The sequence below is a fragment of the Canis aureus genome, chromosome 28 (genome assembly GCF_053574225.1).
Source record: "Canis aureus isolate CA01 chromosome 28, VMU_Caureus_v.1.0, whole genome shotgun sequence".
NCBI lineage: Eukaryota > Metazoa > Chordata > Mammalia > Carnivora > Canidae > Canis > Canis aureus.
The window spans coordinates 29866162-29884410 of record NC_135638.1 but is presented as its reverse complement, the minus strand read 5'-3'; the positions used below and the strand labels follow the sequence as shown (position 1 = coordinate 29884410).

The window sequence follows — 18249 nt, the reverse complement described above, 5'->3', positions numbered from 1 at the left end:
TTGCACCCTTAATCTAGTAAGCATAGTATACATTATCATGATATATTTATTTCTCTAAATACTTTAATATACAAAATTTTAATACATGTAACAGCAGTATATAGTAAAGCAAAGTGTTGCTCTCTAATAAGCAGAAACACACATCTCACCAGGCCAGATTACATAAAATTTGTATATGAAAATTAGCATCATCCTTTCTAGGAAGGCAGCATTTTAAAACAAATGAGGGAATATCACATATTTATATATTACAAGAAATATCTCAAAGATAAAGACAGGTAATTCTGGTGGTACAAAGAGAAGGGCTCAAGATGTCCAAAATAAAGAAACCCAACCAAAAACTACTGGTTCATATTTTAATATTACCTTTAAAATATGCATAGAATATTTTTAAAAAATGTTTGCTACCACAATTTTATTTCAAAATGGACTAATTAAAGTCTTTAGAAACTTACATTTTCAAATGGAAGTGAATTATATCAACTGATGCTAAATAGTGGCTATAATTACAACACTTGAAAACAGGCTAGTACATTATCTCTATGTTCAAATATTAAGTTGAGAATAGGAACTGCTCTAAATCTGAACACAGACATTAAATTATACTTATTGAAAATATATGTGCAAGAGCTATATGCTTATTCATTTATAAAAGTACATTGAAATATAAGTACTTGGAAAAACAATTAAGCCATTAACATTTCAGTGAGAATGAAATATATAATTGAAGTGGGAAAATATCTTCCATAAAATGTGTATCACTGGACAAAGATACTGTCAAGGCAAAGGTATTATTTTGTTTCTAGCATTTTACCACCACTAACAACAACAAAAAAATATCTACTTGCCTAGTAAAACTTTGGCATCATCCACATCAAAATCTCCATCACCATCAGCATCATAGACTCCTAGTTTTCCTGCAAAAGGGAGGAAAAGATGTATAGGAAGAAAAGGGAGAGCAAGTTTTATAAGGTATTACCACTACTACAGTCCTGACCATCAGCCATAAATATTACCAATCAATGCAATTCTTTGCTCTCTGAATCCTGGAAAGTAGTGGTAAGTGAAGATCTTACCTAAAATGACAGACAATTCACAGATAGATTCAGAAAATGTCTACCTTAGAATCTAAGGCATATAACTGAGGTAATATTTTCCTTAAAGTTTTAATAATCCCCTGATTTAATCATTTCAGATGAATTTTTTTATTATGTTGCTAAAAATAGTTTAGGTAAACATTTCAATATATATAAAAAAACATTATTGATTTCTAACAGTTACATAAAAAGTAATGTTTCCACAGTATGAAAGTTCTTCACACCATCAATATTCAAAATAAAGAATACCCACCAAGCCTCAAAGACTAAATATAAATAACTAATGTCAAGTACTAAAAATAAGAAGGCAATTGATTTTATATTTTACAATAATGATTCATAAGAAAAACATCATGAATCAACCTAAAAAAAAAAGGACTTCTGGAAATACTTCCAGAAAAACAGTATGTAAAACTGGCTTTCTGAAATTACAAAGGGAAGCTTAGTTATCCCACTTCAAATTTACCTAGCACTGGCCTCTACTATCAAGAAAAAAACCAAAACTTGGAACAGGCCACTTGAGAGGTTGTACTACCAGAACCTTTCCTCTTCAAACAGAGTAAAATGTATCTAAGGCTCTATCATCTAAGGAGCACTGCTATGTTTAGCATGCCAAACATAAGTTAAATACATTCAGTTCCCTAAAAAACATTCTAAAGTCAACGTCATTTAGAATTCAGCATTGGATAATGGCTGTGAGGAGACATACTGTACAGCAATATTTTAAATAGCATCCACAAATATGGCAATGATACTAAAAAACCAGTCTGCAGCACTGTTACCATCTCTTTAATAAAAAGTAAGTCAAAACATTGCAGAAGGGCAGGCAAAACTTTTGGAGTAGAGTGGCTGTGATCAATTTTTACCCTCCCAAAGCCCTTGTTCTACTTAGGAAAACAGTGAACTAGCTATGTGGAAGTTTGGTTTAGAAGCACACATTTAAAATAAAAACAAAAACAATAATAAAACAGAAAGATAAGAAAGTTATCATTTCTACTGCTAAGAAAATGTAAATAAAAAATGCTGATCAGCAGGTCGAAGCGGTCTACAGCACACAGCTCAAGTAACGTTAAAATGACAAAACACCATACTTTCTGACAAACGTTAAGGGGGGAATTGGTCCTACCACCTATTTTCTCTGATGCAGGGAGGGGATAATTAAATTGACAGAATAACGATGAGGTTTTAGAGACTAACACAAGTCGACTTAAAATGCATCTCTAATAGCCTACCTTGAAGTACCTCCGATAAGTTATAACGGAAGTCCTTTGCTTTGGCTGCATGCATGTAAAAACACAAAAATTGTTACTTGCCCTTAAATGTACAAATATTTTAAATCTCTTCTTTTGTTTAACAGATGTTCCCTGGCAACATATCACTGTAAGTCAACAAAAGCACCCAATCTACTCAGAAGTTTGTCTCCAAACTAAAATTGTTCCTCTATTACTCTATCACTATATCCAGAGACACTCTCCTTTAAGTAATAATGAAAAGTTTCAACAAAAGGTAGGTTATCCGTAAGTGTGTATTGCCTCCCACCCCCGCCACAAGATGACTATAATCTAACATCTATGGCAGAAGTACATAAAATAGAATACATAAAGAAGGCTTTATGGGAGGGAGGCAGTTTTCTGTGCAACATGGTACATATAGAGGAGCATGCATTTTTTTTTTCAGGGTCCACACTTTTCCCTGGATTATTAAAGAGGAAGACCAGGTATTCATAACAGCCAAAAAGTGGAAGGAACCCAAAGGTCCATCACTGATGAATGAATAAGCAAAACGTGGTATATACCCATACAGTGGGATACTTTCAGCTATAAAATACTGAACCCTGAAAACGGTATGTTAAATGCAAAAAGGCCACATATTGTATGATTCCATTTATATGAAATGTCAAGAGTAAGAAAATCACAGACACAGAAAATATATTAGTGTTTGCCAGGAGAGGGGAAGAGAGGGTGATGGAAATATTCTGAATTAGATAATGAGAATTATATTAAAAACCAGCGAACTACACATTTCACATATTTATCAATATTGAATTTTATGTAATATAAATTTTATCTCAATTTAAAAAAAGACTTTGTGACTTTGAAGTGTGACTCCCAAAATGGTAAAGAATCATTAATGTAAAAAGTCATGAAAAACAGCAATGATTATGGGGAGAGAAAAGGAAAAATAAGGAGAAAGGAAGACAACTACCGGAAATAACATGGCAAACTCCCCAACAGCATACAGATAGCACCTATACCTACACGCGCACACACACACACACCTTCATAGCATCACCTACACACATAGACACATCCCTATTCCAGCATATAGACACAGATACTCACCCTTATCCCAACACCTACACACACACACACACACACACCCTAGACCAACACCAATACACACATATACAAACACACACACAAACACTGATTGAGTCCAACAAAGATGAAGGGTTGTCCTTCAAAATGCTCTCTAAGGAAGGGTCTTACAAACTGGGTCCTGAAATAAATTCAGTGGCTGATAAATGTTTAAAATTCATAACATAACAAGATGGAATAGAAATTATACAGTACTGCATTAACTAAGAGTTAAGTACTATTTGATAAAACTTTTCTGTGTAATATATATACAATATAAAGCCTATTTTTAAAATTTTTACTACAGATTATGTTTGAAGAAGTTGAAAAGCCACTACTCCCAGGTAAGCCTAATAACATTCTCTTTTGTTCCTACCCTATTGAGAACTGAAAGTCTACAGAAATTAAGAGTACCCCCAAAATAATAAATCTTAAGATTACTAAAGAATGTCCTTCATGCTTACAAATTCACCTAAGAAACGATACCAAAATTCTTACCTAAAACTTCTTCATAATCAACAAGATCAAACCAGACGACAGCTACTGATGTCCAGACTCCCAGTAATGCAATGACCATAAACCATGTGAAAAATGAACTTCCAGAAAGTCCTCCTTTCCTCCCATTTTTGTGTCCTCCATGCTTTGTCTCTGTTTAAAAATAAAACAGGTGAACAATGTCATTATGTAAACAAGTTCACTATGTAACTGAACACCTCTTTTTGCTGAATTATTTCTCCAGTAATTTGAAAGTACTTACAATGGTAAATCATTTCAAAAATAGTTTTCACTCAAGTTCTCAAAAGATGCTGCATAAAAAAAAATTGAAACAAAAAAGATTCTGCTTAGACTCAACACCACATATATAAAACTCTGACTTAGAAGTAATGAGAAAAATAAACTACTCATTGGCTAACAATTTTTTAAAAAATGAAGGTTGATATAACATGTATATGTAATCTATAACCTTCCAAGTTCTTTATCCAAATCACCTACATATAACCTCTTCCAAAGTTCAGTGAATATCAACAACTTAATGAAGTCACATAGAAATGTCACAACCTTTTCTCTGACCCATTTGTCTCCAGAAATTAAAAAGCCGGTTAATGGCCAGAGAAATATCTCCCCACAAAATGACTCCATATTCTTAGCCAGAGAGAGAGACACAAGAAGGAAAGAAACTATTTATAGGAAATAGAGGCCAGGGAAGAAGAGAAACAAAACAGTACAACAATCAGCCCCCCTCCTTTACAAGATCCACCAGGGCCTGAGGAGGCAGGAGACAGGAAAAGGCTCATCATTCACAATCGGTCTCAATACAGGAAACAGCTCTGTATACTGTGGTCCACTGAGTGTCATTTATCACATTTGCTATTCTCCTGGAAATAGTCTTCTTACAGCCAAAAGTAAATAAAAATAATGATAGTCAAGTGATACTAATGGAAAGTCAACACTGCCCTTAAAAGAAAGGACCACAGTATTCAAATTTCTCTTGAAAAGGAACATAATAAATATTATTAAAAGGATACGTATTATTCCCAAATAACCTCTGAGAAAAGGAAAAGTTTATCAACCGGGTAGTATAGCAGGACACGGTCTTCTCTTTGTTGAGCACGTGTCCTGTAGTTCAAAGTGCTTCCATGTGCACGGCTGCATGTGATTCTCACACAGGTCTGGCCAGTGTATCTCAAGAGGTTGTTTCTGAATGCCTATAAAGAACAATTCCTTATCCTGTGTAACTGTGCCTCACCCTGCAGGGCAACTGGAATCCCTGGTTACTCGGGTCCCAAAGGTAAGCAGCTCCCCAATTATGATAAACAAAAGTATCCCCAAACTTTTCCCAGTGTCCTCTCCAAGGTAGTGACTGGTTCAGAACCACTGGGGGTTAAGGACAGGAACAATCATCCCTGTTTTATAGAAAAAACATTAAATGATTTACTCCAACTCCCCAGCACAAGTTGGGTAGAGCTAGGAGCATTAACCCTAACTTCTATGGTCCTGAGTTCCTTGATCCATGTGAGTGGGCCAAATTACATGCCTTTAAAAAAGCTCACTAGCTCTAATCTAGAACCTGCTTTCTCACCCCTAAATCTAACTCTCATTATAGAATACTGGTGGTAGTATCCAGCGGCTCAAATCAAGGATATACAGCAAAATCTTCTGGGGGAAAAAAAAAGGAAATGAAAGTCTTACTAAAAAGATACACTTTTTTTTTTTTTTAAACAACCACTAGATCAACTTTTCAAAAGGGGCCATAAAAACTAAATTGGTATGAAAGCAAGAGTGTGTGTGTGTGTGTGTGTGTACACATTCAAGTACATACATTTTTTATCTATATATTCATATTTAAGTATGTAAAATCATGACTATATAAGACAAATTTCATTCTTTTTTTTTTTTTTTTTTTTATTTATGATAGTCACAGAGAGAGAGAGAGGCAGAGACATAGGCAGAGGGAGAAGCAGGCTCCATGCACCGGGAGCCCGACGTGGGATTCGATCCCGGGTCTCCAGGATCGTGCCCTGGGCCAAAGGCAGGCGCCAAGCCGCTGCGCCGCCCAGGGATCCCAAGACAAATTTCATTCTTAATGAAAAAGTCAACTTCCTTTTCTAATGTTCTTTAAATATTAATAGGCCTATCAAAAAGGGCCAGATTTATAGTTATAGGGTGAATTCACAAAAGAATATTTACCAAATAACACATGACTATCTAATCTGCTTCTAATATAGTATAAAAAGTATTAAAAATCTCCAAAAATAAATAAAATAAAAAATAAATAAAAATCTCCTAAAAGCTGGCTACATAAAATCAAATGTTTACATTAAAAAAATTCTTACAAGGCATAGATTGTAACATTACATGTTAAATTCAATTAAAACAGGCTTTACGGTTTCATTATCTGAACACAGTCATGGGGCAGCGAGACTAGATGAAAACTTCAGCAATGCTGATGGGGGAAAATGATGATTTCCCATACTTTTGTGTGTCTTAAGCATAAATATTGTAAGAACAATATAGAGTATCATTAAAATTTTTAAAAAATAAAAAAAGAGTAGACAGGAGTACCACAGATTCACTGCAATGTTGTATTTTACTTTATTAAAACTTCTGTGCACATGAAGACATTTTTCAATGCTGTATTTAAAAAAATCTTTATTTCTGGGGTGCCTGGGGGGCATAGTCAATTAAACATCCAACTCCTGGGCAGCCCAGGGGGCTCAGCGCTTTAGCGCTGCCTTCGGCCCAGGGCATGATCCTGGAGTCCCGGGATCAAGTCCCACGTCAGGCTTCCTTCATGGAGCCTGTTTTCTCCCTCTGCCTGTGTCTCTACCTCCCTCCCACTCTCTCTCTCTCTCTCTCTCTCTGTTTCTCATGAATGAATAAATAAATAAAATCTTAAAAAAAAATAAACTTCCAATTCCTGATTTTGGCTTAGGAATTTTGGCTCTAGCATAGGGCTCTGCACTCAGCATGGAGTCTCCTTGAGATTCTCTCCCTCTCCCTCCACTGCCCTCTTACTCGTACTCACCCCTTCTCTCTCTTTCCATCAAATACATAAATATTAAAAAAAAAAAACAACCCTGATTTCTATATAGCATACAAATATATGCATACAAAACGGTTACACAGTGTACTGATTATAATAAGGAAAATGCCTTCTGGAATATCCATTTACCTCCAAATATGGATTTATTTATTTATGTTTATACATTTTATTTATTTATTCATGAGACACACAGAGAGAGATGCAGAGACACAGGCAGAGGGAGAAGCAAGTTCCTCGTAGGGAGCCCAATGTGGGACTCAATTCTGGGACCCTGCAATCACACCCTGTGCTGAAGGCAGCCACTCAACCACTGAGCCACCCAGGCATCTGGGTTCATAATTTAAAATGAGCTTGTAATGAAATAGCTAATGAACCAAAATAATTATTTGAATTCAAACTTTAATTCTATCTCCATATCTTTCTTTAAGCAGAAACAGAGAAGGAAACTTTCTTAGATTCTCAAAAGCAGAGACTTCATTTATCCAAGTTAATTCAGCAAATACTAAGTCACTGACCTGCAACACCAAATACAAGTAAAAAGTGCAAAAAGGTTTTTTTTTAATCACACAAATGCACGCACCATGGCAGAGATAAGGGATGAAGAAAGGGGGAGTGAAACAGAGTAAAGAACATACCTTTTTTTAGAATCGACTGACTTACATTTGTTTTAGTCATGATCCAACAACTCTGATCAAGTTTCCAAACTTACTGCACAAAACTAAATAATAAACTTGAAAGACAACCTCACCTGAGTTCAAGCAACAAAGTGCTGCTAAAAGGAAGGTCTGTGGGAGGTATGAAAACCAGCAGCAAAGGCAGATGAAGAATTTGAGAAAAACTAAATGGCAGGGGATCCCTGGGTGGCTCAGCCATTTAGAGCCTGCCTTCGGCCCAGGGTGTGATCCTGAAGTCCCGAGATCGAGTCCCATATCAGGTTCCCTGCATGGTGCCTGCTTCTCCTTCTGCCTGTGTCTCTGCCTCTCTCTCTCTCTCTCTCTTTCTGTGTCTCTCATGAATAAATAAATAAAATCTTAAAAAAAAAACCTAAGTGGCAGGGGTGATTTATGATTGATGCTTATAGGCAAACCTCAAATTGTCTTTAAAATAATCTTAAGTACAAGGAAATGATGGCATTCAGAATGAATCTGGCATTAATATATTATTTAAAACTGTTCAAGTATGCAAAAACATATAAGAAATATTTTTTTAACATATAAGAAATCAAGATTTTTCATTTACAGTATTATTTATCAAACAGATTTACCACTTTAAAAGATGAATGTCAAAAAAAGGGATCAATGTTACTTAGAATATGAAATTACTAGCAATATCTTATCTATCCTATCTAATGTCAAATAAATTGTTACTCTAGCATCATTAATCTTATTACTGTTAATATTTTCTAATTCCATAATGGAACAAAACAGTAAATTATAGAAAGAAAATATTTCCCAAGACATGACTGTTAGGGGAACTTTTGAATTGACACCAAGTAATACTTCCTTGATATGTCACTTTGTAAATATGGTACCTAGTCCCAATGGGCAGATTATTTTCTGTCCAGTTAATTTAAAAAAAAAAAAAGAAAGAAAGCACAGTAAGATAAACACTTCAAGAGAGTTTAAAACACTCTAAGCAACCTGAAATCAGCACTTTGTTCCAAAGATATTCTGGAAGAATGTCTAGCTGTTAATCTTGTATTTTAAGATCAGAATAAATCTAAGAGTCTTCATTTCATCTTCTGACTCATTTGACCTCTAGTCCCAGAATTAGTTAAGATTTTTTTTAATGGGGGTTAAGAATATGGCAAGAACTATGTGATTCACTTTTTTTCCATGCAGACCCATCAAAAATAATGACCTCCAAATAAGAAAACCATTTTTACATACTACCCAACACAGAAGATTACCACAGTGAGCAATGCAATATGTCTCTCTACAAAATGTGGGCTAGGGCCAACAGGTCATTTTATTTACTGGTTGAGGAAAAAGGACATAGAAGATATACCCCCAGCACCTGACTTAACTGGGTTACAGCAAACTGAATTATAAATTAACCATATATATGAGTTTTGCATAGCATTGTGCTGGGATTTTAAATTTATATATAAACCCCACACATTTAAAATTTTTAAAAAACACAAAATCTGTCAAGCAACTCACGAATCTGATTTTCAGTTACAAAACGTCACCATTTGGGAGTCAAGCACTGTCAACAATAGGTCAGAAGTACCAGCTATTTTACTTCACTATGTGGATTATGTAATCCTCAGAAAAGAGGAGAAACATCTTGTAAAAGAAATAAAGATCCATATCTCATATTCTTCATAATGGCTACATGAGGCACTTTATCAGAATAGTCAAGTGATGAGACCCATTCTAACCATTTACTCAAAATGATGGGCAAACTAGAGATACTCATATTCTCTATAAACAGACTCCTTCCGGTGTCTACTTAGGCAGCTGAGAGTTGGAATATGTCTTAACATGTCTTTTTTCTTTTTCTTAATTGAAATTTCAACATAATGAGCAGGACGGGAAGACTATAGAAATCTGGAGATGGTATTTTGTTTGTGAACACATAGGCCGCAGCAGAGCTGTGGTGGTTTTTACCACTCTGCCAGGGTTACCTAATGTAACAAATAAAAATATATAAATAAAAGCCCAAATCAAATTGAAAAACAAAACAAAAACATAATGAGCTAATGTAGCTTACTTTCAGTTAAATGGAGACATACTTAACTTACAAAATAAAGCAAAAACAAACATACACAAAAATGTAAATTCAACACATTGTTAAAGAACACTTGAAGCTGGTAATTCAGTTTAAAAACCAAAATAAAATCCTAGTGTCTTTACTTTCCATTTTATCTCCTGCTTTACAGAAATTAGGTCAGTTTCCACATATGGTAAAGCCTGAGTCAAGCTTCGCTTAAACCAATTAAGTGTGCTCACTAATATAAGATCTTGACTCCCACAGGCCTTAAATTTCATATAATTTTACGTGAAATCTGAACACACATCCTTCTTTAAACTCACTGTAATTATGAGACCAAGGAAGACCACCTGTACATTTTTCTGAAGTTTGTAAAATGTGGTCTCCGAGAGTACGACATAAAAGATATTCTAAGCTAAGACACCGAAACATATTCAGATGAAAGACTGATTACTCCATGAAAAATTAAACTACCACAAAAAGTTGATGTCTCCAGTAGTTCAAAATAGAAAATGTGGAAGCCCTTAGCCAAAAATATTTTAAGAGTACACAACTGAAAATAAAGCTACAAATGCCAGCTAGATCTTAAACCACCGTTCACCCAAACAGTAACAATGTGCCTTTACCTTCAGCCATTTTGGTTTCTTCAGTCCATGAATAATATATATGGAAGACAAAAATCAGAGTGCTACGGGCAGGTATCAGGCACGCCGAACACCCTTCCCTACTAGAGCTTGAGACTGGCCAACTGCTCCACGGCCAAGGCCTCTAGAACTGAAATTGGACCTGACTGCAAACTCTGCTCACCAGTTATTTTTAGAGGCCTCTTCCTCATGGCCAAACACTGCTAATCACTCGGGCTGAAACGCACTCCCAACAATGCAACAGCCTTTCTCCCCCACTTAGGGGATTCTTTTCTCAGTTGGTCCCATCTCCCAATTCCAAACCCTACAAAAATGAAGCATGCTGGATAAAAGGAAATGGGACAAAATTGTGTGGCCAGTTTTATGTCCTTGGAATCAGTCTTCAAAGGTTTCAGCTCAAGGACCAAGTCATTCAAAACTGAAACGAGTCTTGCCAAAACACGTGGCCCGTGCTCAGGACCAGACTGATCTGGCCCTTCAGACTCCTAGCAGATGCTTACATGAAAAAAAACATGACTTATTTTGTTTGAATGCAACAGAACACTAAATAGTTAAGAAATTAATTAATGCTGTAGAATTCTGATTCACAGTCATTACCATCCCAAGTTTAATTCTTCCAACAGCAAAAGTAAAGGAAAAAAAAAAAAAAGAAAAAAGTTTCACTAGAGAAGGAGGGAGAGGGAGCTGAGAATGAAAGCATGGAGGGAGAGAAAGGAGGAGAAGAAAGGTGGGTTGGGAGGGAGGGAAGAGGGAAAGAAGGAACCCTTTGGCATGACAGCAATGCTCTAGGAAACAGGACCTCAGAGAAGCTACTGGAAAGAGAGTGTGCAACTGTATTCTGATAATTTCCACTTCCCTTCAAACCCCACCTCCAAATTGTCCCTTCTGGGAAATAAAACCAGCTCAATGCTACTACCATTTATTCACTGATTCAAGATTAGCAGTTCACAGAATTCATCAGAGCTTTGATTAGTGTATTAAATTAACTTAGCACAAATGATATCCAGAGCAAGGCAACAGCCTTCCAAAATTGTTTATTATGAGTGTTTACATTTTTTCAGTCAAATCAATGTTCACATGCAAATTAAACATTTAAATGTTCTGAAGAGGAGTTAGCAACCTATGGTCCCAGTATCTGATCTGGAACAGAGTGAACAAGGCATCGAGAACAACTGAACAAAACCGACAAGTATCTTAGGGGTCTTCCGACCAAGAGCCATTTCCCACTCCCCTTTTCTTTCTGCAAAGATCTGTCTTGCTGAAGTCAGGGCTTGCTAAAATGTAACATGATAGTGAATCCTTTGTTGATAGGGCCTTAAGATAACCTGCCATCATGCAAATTTAGTATTTTGGAGGCTTTCTTTTGTCTGGTTGTTTTCAGAGAGAGGGAGAGTGACAACAGACTCATCCTGGGGCCACAGGAAACAAAGCCACTACACTCACTTGACCAGGATCCCATTTCTGACTTAAGAAACCCAGATTCGATTCCTGGCTTCTTCACTAACTGATTTAGGGAAGATAACAAGTTTGAAAGCCTCAATTTCCTTGCCTTTAAAATGTGTCTTGGCATGGGGTACCTATGCAGCTCAGTAGTTGAGCATCTGCCTTTGGCTCAGGTAGTGATGATCCTGCAGTCCTGGGATCGAGTCCCACATCGGGCTCCCGGAAGGGAGCCTGCTTCTCTCTCTGCCTAAGTCTCTGCCTTTCTCTGTGTCTCTCATGAATAAATACACAAATAAATATTTATAAATAAATAAATAAAAATAAAATTTTTTAAAAATTAAATTAAATTAAATTAAAATATAAATGTCTTGGCACAAACCAGGCATGCAAATGTTTGTTGAACTCATCCGTGCAACACGTTTCCCATGACTCAATCAGGACACATGCACAAGCCTCCGCATCTCCATCCCAGCTCTTTTTCCTGACGCCAGCCTGCCACCGTGACTGCCCAAGCTGCTGGGGCTCCTTCTCTCCCTTGATGGGCCGATGCCACGCCAGCTGCATTCTAAATTACAGATCTGTGGCCAGTGTTGAACTGAGACAAGAATCACATCTACTAAATCCGGGTATACCTCATCCCTGAGGCTTCTTAAACACAGCTCCAATCATTCCTACTCCACAAACTGCACACATTTACACAACTTTCTCCATCATCTTTTACAAGTTTTGCAGTTTTTTAATAAAATGTTTTATTAACATGTGTCTTATGTGTCACAATAATGACACACCTGTTTATTCTAGATAGAGTGATTAAGATAAATCTGAAATAACATTTAATCTATCATACTTCTTAAGGAAAAAGAAATTCTGAATTCCAAGTAATTACCACTTGTAATAATAACAACTTATTTTTATGACAGGACATGTTTGTGAAAAGTTTAAAAATAAACTCATGTGCATAGAGCAAATCATGTGTTTAAAACCCAGCAACGAAAACTAAAGTAACAAATTTGCTAGTCCTTGTAATCACTGCTGGGGCTAACAGCAAATTCCTAGGTCCGGGCAGAGACCAAGTTTCTAACATGTGCTCTGAGACTATTATTATCAGCTTGATGCCACTGGAGACGACAAGAGCCAAGTCTTGCATCCACTGGGTCTAAGCTCTCTACTTGCTTCCAAAACATACCAGGGGAAATCCATCAGGCCACTCATAGGTCACACTATTTCCCTCCCCTCACTCAATCGGCTATCATTGCAGCAGTGGTTCTCAAGAACACATCAGAGCCACCTAGAGGGTGGCCCACCCCCAGAGTTTCTGAGTCTGCGGGGCCTGAGAATGTGCATTTCTAACAGGTTCCCACCCAGGTGACTGGATGCGGCTGGTATCGGGGCCACCACATAAAGGGAACCACTGCACTACTTACTGTTCTACCCATCTCTCATTCTCGGGGTCTGGAGGAGGAAAAAAGAGTTCTATCTTTTACCAATTTCCAGACCATCATTTTCCTTACTACCTAAATACAACAGCGACAAAATCCTGTTCCTCTGAGGCCCAATGCCTCCCCTTGCCTCCCACTGCCATGGACCACCCCCCAGGGCCCTGTCCCCTCAGTGACATCTTCACCTCCAGACTAGCCACTACCACGTCATGTCACTATCTGTGAGGCAAATATGACAAGTCCTCTTTCATTCTTTCATCCCCAATGACCTTGTCCCCCTCCATCCTCCATCCAACATTCATTCTGATATTCTGGGATCTTCTTATAAACCCACCCTAATTCACCTTCTTAATCATCTCTTCATCCTTACTGAACTATCTCTGTAGCTTTCCTGGCACAGTCATCCTCACAGATTCTGTAACCCTGCTAAGAAAGCTCTGTTTGCTTGAGCCCATCATGAGAACTGCAGGACATCATAAGATACCAAAAATATATTTCTTAAAAACACACACACATCTTTTCATGTATATGTAGTCTCTGAGGCAAACATGATCAACTTTGATAACATGAAACCTAATATTAAAAAGCCACCAATACAACAGAAGTAACAAAAGGCAACTCAGGAGACACTGAATAAAATCTACTTAAACACACCACCCCCAGCTAGGAAGCACCATCTCTATATACGGAGATTGAGGTTGTACTGAATAAACGATGCACAGAATAAAAACATTCACTTGGATCATAACCCTCCTATTCTTCCAGCTTGTTTTCTTCTTGGATCCTGTAGTTCCCTTGCTTCTACTTTCTTCTGAACCCCTCTTCGCCTCCTTCCTTCATCTTTCCATAAATCACTCCCTAACGCACTAAACCCCTTGCCCCTCAATCCCTTCAGTACATCCATCTGCCATAGATGTCTCCTGGATGAACACATTTATTCACCCTCTCCATGACTGGGAAGGACAGAGAGGCATGCCAATTGAAACCATCCCCAGGACACAGTGAAGCCCACCCCAATCAGCCCTGAGGGCTGCCTGTCAATTCCACCCACAGCTATAGAACACTCACTTTCCCGTTCTCCACAAGGACTCTTCCCAACATCTCTGCCCCTAACGTAGTCTATTTTCTCACTCAGAAAATGCCATCACCTCTTACATCACAGAAAACAGAGCCTCAGCAGGAAACTGTCTTGATTGCACCACCAACCATCACAAACCAACGTTCACCAGCATCCAATCTCTGCTTTCCTCCCAATCCCACTGTTCCCTCACCCTCCTCACCTTTTCACTCTCCTATACCAGCAGCCTCTCTGCCTTTACTACATCTTCACTCAAGCCCACCGCTCCCCCTGCTCTTTTTCCTTCCCATCACAGATGAAATTCACAACAGAGCTGTAATCTCACTGCTTTCATTTTCTGGTGGCCCGTACACTCCTCACAACCCGCAGCCTGCAACCTAGCTTCTGCACACGGTAGTCACTCTAATGTCACATCAGTTACTTCCAGGTCACTGAACCCCATGGAACATACCTGAAGTCCATATTTCATTTGTCCTCTCAGAAGAATTCTCCCTCTTTAAACATTCTCTTTCCTTGATTTTCATTGCTTCAGAATCATCTGGCATTTCTTATACCTTGCTGGCCTTTCTAAGCATCAATCTCCTTTGCTAGTCGGGTCTCCTCTGACTTTTAAATGTGGAAATTCCATATGCCTTGGTCCTGGGCCATCTCACTAGTTGACTTTGAGCCACATTCCATATGGCTTAAATTCTTCTCTCCTTTGAGGTCCAAACTCACATAGCTGTCTACTTACTATCCCATTTGAATACTTATAAAAACCCCAAACTCTGCATATACACAACTGAACCCACAATCTTTCCCCTCCTCTCTAGTAGTCTAAATCTCAGGAACACTTCTGTCAAGCCAGCTTCTTAAACCAAAAACATGGAATTCATCCTTGACTCCATTCTCTTCCTTTTTGCCTAACCAACCACCTCTCAGAATCTCTCCATTAGGCTGTTGCAAATGGTTTACAGCTATGCCAAGATATGAATTCTCCTCAACTCCTGGGTCATCCTTGTCTATTTATCACAGCATGATATTTTTTAAAAAATCATTTTTATGTGCCATGACATAAAAAAATGAGAAAATGTGTCTCAAATCACCCATATTTCTTCCTCTTTACTGGGCTCACTCAAATCCATGCTACCATCATCTCCTTGGCTACTACAATACTTTAACATGCCTTTATTGCTCCATTAAACAGTCACAATATTTTTTTTTAAAGATTCATTTATTTGAAAGAGAGAGAACAAGAGAGTGTGGAGTGGAGAGGGACAGAGAGAGAGATAATCTCAAGCAGACTCCCCTCTGAGCATGGAGTCTGATGTAGGGCTCTAACCCATGACCCCAAGATCATGACCAGAGCCAAAATCAAGAGTTAGGTAGATGCTTAACCAACTGAGTCACCCAGGGACCCCTACAATATTTTTTTTCAATCCAATTATTACCTTCTAAAAATCCCTGAATGGCTTCACACTATTCTTAGGGTAAAATTAAAATCTTTTAATTAATTAATTAATAATAAATAATAAATAAATAAAAATCTCTGATGTGGTCTATAAGACTCTATTTGACATGGCTCCAGCCTACCACTCTGGCTTTCATTTTGTGTCATTTCCTGTAGCTGTGTATGTTCCAGAGACAAAAAAAAAAAACTCATTTTGCTCTAGTCTTATCTCAAAGTCTCTGCACAGGCCATGCTCTCTTCTTGAGTCTCAACACTTCTTGAATGTCAATCCATGCTACCAACACATATGTGTCCCCAGCCTAGCTATCCTGCTTGTTCTGCTTAAATCCCACCTCTTTAAGGAAGCCTTCCCCAAATACTGTGACAGCAATTTCTTTTTCATTGTTTCTCTTTATTATTACTATTTTTTTTTCATCATGATAAGTATACTCTTTAATCCCCATTCCCATTATCCCCCTTCCCCCACCCACCTCCCCTCTGGAAACCATCAGTTTGTTCACTATAGTTGAGAGTCTGTTTCTTGGTTTGTCTCTCTCTCTCTTTTCTTTGGCTTGTTTGTTTTGTTTCTTAAATTCGACTTATGAGTGAAATCACTCATGTGTATTTGTTTTTCTCTGACTGGCTTACTTCACTTAGCATTCTACTCTCTAGCTCTATGCATGTTGTTGTAAATGGCCAAGATCTCATTCTTTGTTATGGCTGAATAATATTCCATTATGTACATACACCACTTCTTTATCCATTCATCTTGAACATTGGATTGAACACTTGGGACTGCTTCCATAATTTGGCTATTATAAATACTGATGCAATATACATTGGAGTACATATATCCCTTTGAATTAGTGTTTTGGTATCTTCAGTGTAAATATCTAGTAGTGTGATTATTGAATCATAGGGTAGTTCTATTTTTAATTTTTTGAGGAACCTTCATACTATTTCCTAGAGTGGCTGTGCCAATTTAGATTCCCACCAATAGGGCAAGATGGTTCCTTTTCCTCCACATCCTCACCAACATTTGTTGTTTCTTGAGTTTTTTTATTTTAGGCATCTGACAGGTGTGAGGTGATGCCTTGTTGTAGTTTTGATTTACATTTCCCTGATGACGAATGATGTTAAGCATGTTTTCAAGTGTCTATTAGCTATTTGTTATGTCTTCTTTGGAGAAAAGTCTGTTCATGACTTCTGCCCATTTTTTAATTAAAATATTTGGTTTTTAGGTGTTGAGTGGAATCAGTTCTTTATATATTTTGAATAGTAACCCTTTATCAGATACATCATTGGCAAATATCCTCTCCCATTTCATAGACTGCCTTTTAGTCCTATAGATTGTTTGCTTCACCATGCAGAAACTTTTCGTTTTGATGTAATCCCAAAGTTTATTTTTACTTTTCTTTCCCTTTCCTCAGGAGACATAGAAAAATGATGCTACAGGAAACATCAGAGAAATTATTGCCTGTTCTCTCTTCAAGGATTTTCATGGTTTCAGGTCTCACATTTAGGTCTTTAATCCATTTTGAGTCTATTTTTGTGTATGGTGAAAGAAAGTCCATTTTTCCCAACACGATTTGTTGAAGAGACGTTTTCCCATTGTATATTCATTCCTGTGACAGCATTTACTAATATGCTCTCCCAGTAGTATGTACCTCTTCATAGAGGTATTTCATTGGTGTTTAGTTATTAATCTCTGTCTTCCTCCAGAATGCAAGTTTCATAAAGCTAAGGACTGAACCTGCTTTGTTCATTACTGTACATTTGCCTTGCACCTTGAAAGAACTCAACAAACATTTTTAAAATGCATAAACTCCCTCTCAAATTCTTGACATTATCCAAGTAGTCAACTCTTTTTCTGCCAAGACTTTAGAAATAAGGGTGTATAGTTTAGTTTCACAAATGTCACGTCACTTCAAGTTTCCTCCATCTCCAGGGATTATCTTAAAATTAATTTGCAAAAGGAAGAGACCTATCATTAGTTAAGAGAAATAATAAGAAAGAAGCCCAGTTTTGCCAAACACTGGTTATGAACTCAAGCTGGTCTATGACCAAGTTTTCATTGTTTTGTATAAGATAAATTCCTCACTGATCCATTTTTGGTGACTAACAACTATGTTGAACATAAGAAGGCCCACTTGGCCCCACAGCCAGATGCCTCACACTGCTCTCCTGACTGACCCTGTATAGAAAAGGCACAAGTGGCTGGAGGAGTGGTGGCAAGGGTTGTATTAGAATTTAAGAAAACAAAACTGAGAAAGTCATTTCCATTTTCTTCAGTATGAGTAAAGGAAAGTGAAATATTAGCTGTATCTATCATATATCAGCCCCTTCTTATTTTTTAGAACCTTTATTACTCTTTGGAACCCCAGATTGAGGAACCACTGTCCTAGCATACACCTATGTTTGTGTTCTGGATTCCACTGTTCTCTTCTGCAGGGATGAACACAGGTCCATCCACCATCTCATGAATCTGTGACATACCAAAGCT

The 18249-nt window shown here is 37.4% G+C and overlaps 1 protein-coding gene across 16 annotated transcripts in view; it reads right to left on the bottom strand.

Annotated features, from left to right (window-relative positions):
• The window catches only part of ASPH (aspartate beta-hydroxylase), a 212352-nt gene that overhangs the window by 172024 nt on the left and 22079 nt on the right, over positions 1-18249 (bottom strand). For 8 of the 16 annotated variants that reach the window (XM_077876837.1, XM_077876834.1, XM_077876823.1 and 5 more), the window contains exons 2-4: positions 3953-4102; positions 2330-2374; positions 849-917 (exon numbers count right to left, since the gene is read on the bottom strand). In XM_077876837.1, the coding sequence (XP_077732963.1) occupies positions 849-917; positions 2330-2374; positions 3953-4102 (264 nt within the window). Of the gene's footprint in view, positions 1-848; positions 918-2329; positions 2375-3952; positions 4103-10339; positions 10499-18249 lie in introns of those variants that run through there. The other 8 variants (XM_077876835.1, XM_077876826.1, XM_077876830.1 and 5 more) reach the window with 3 other exon arrangements.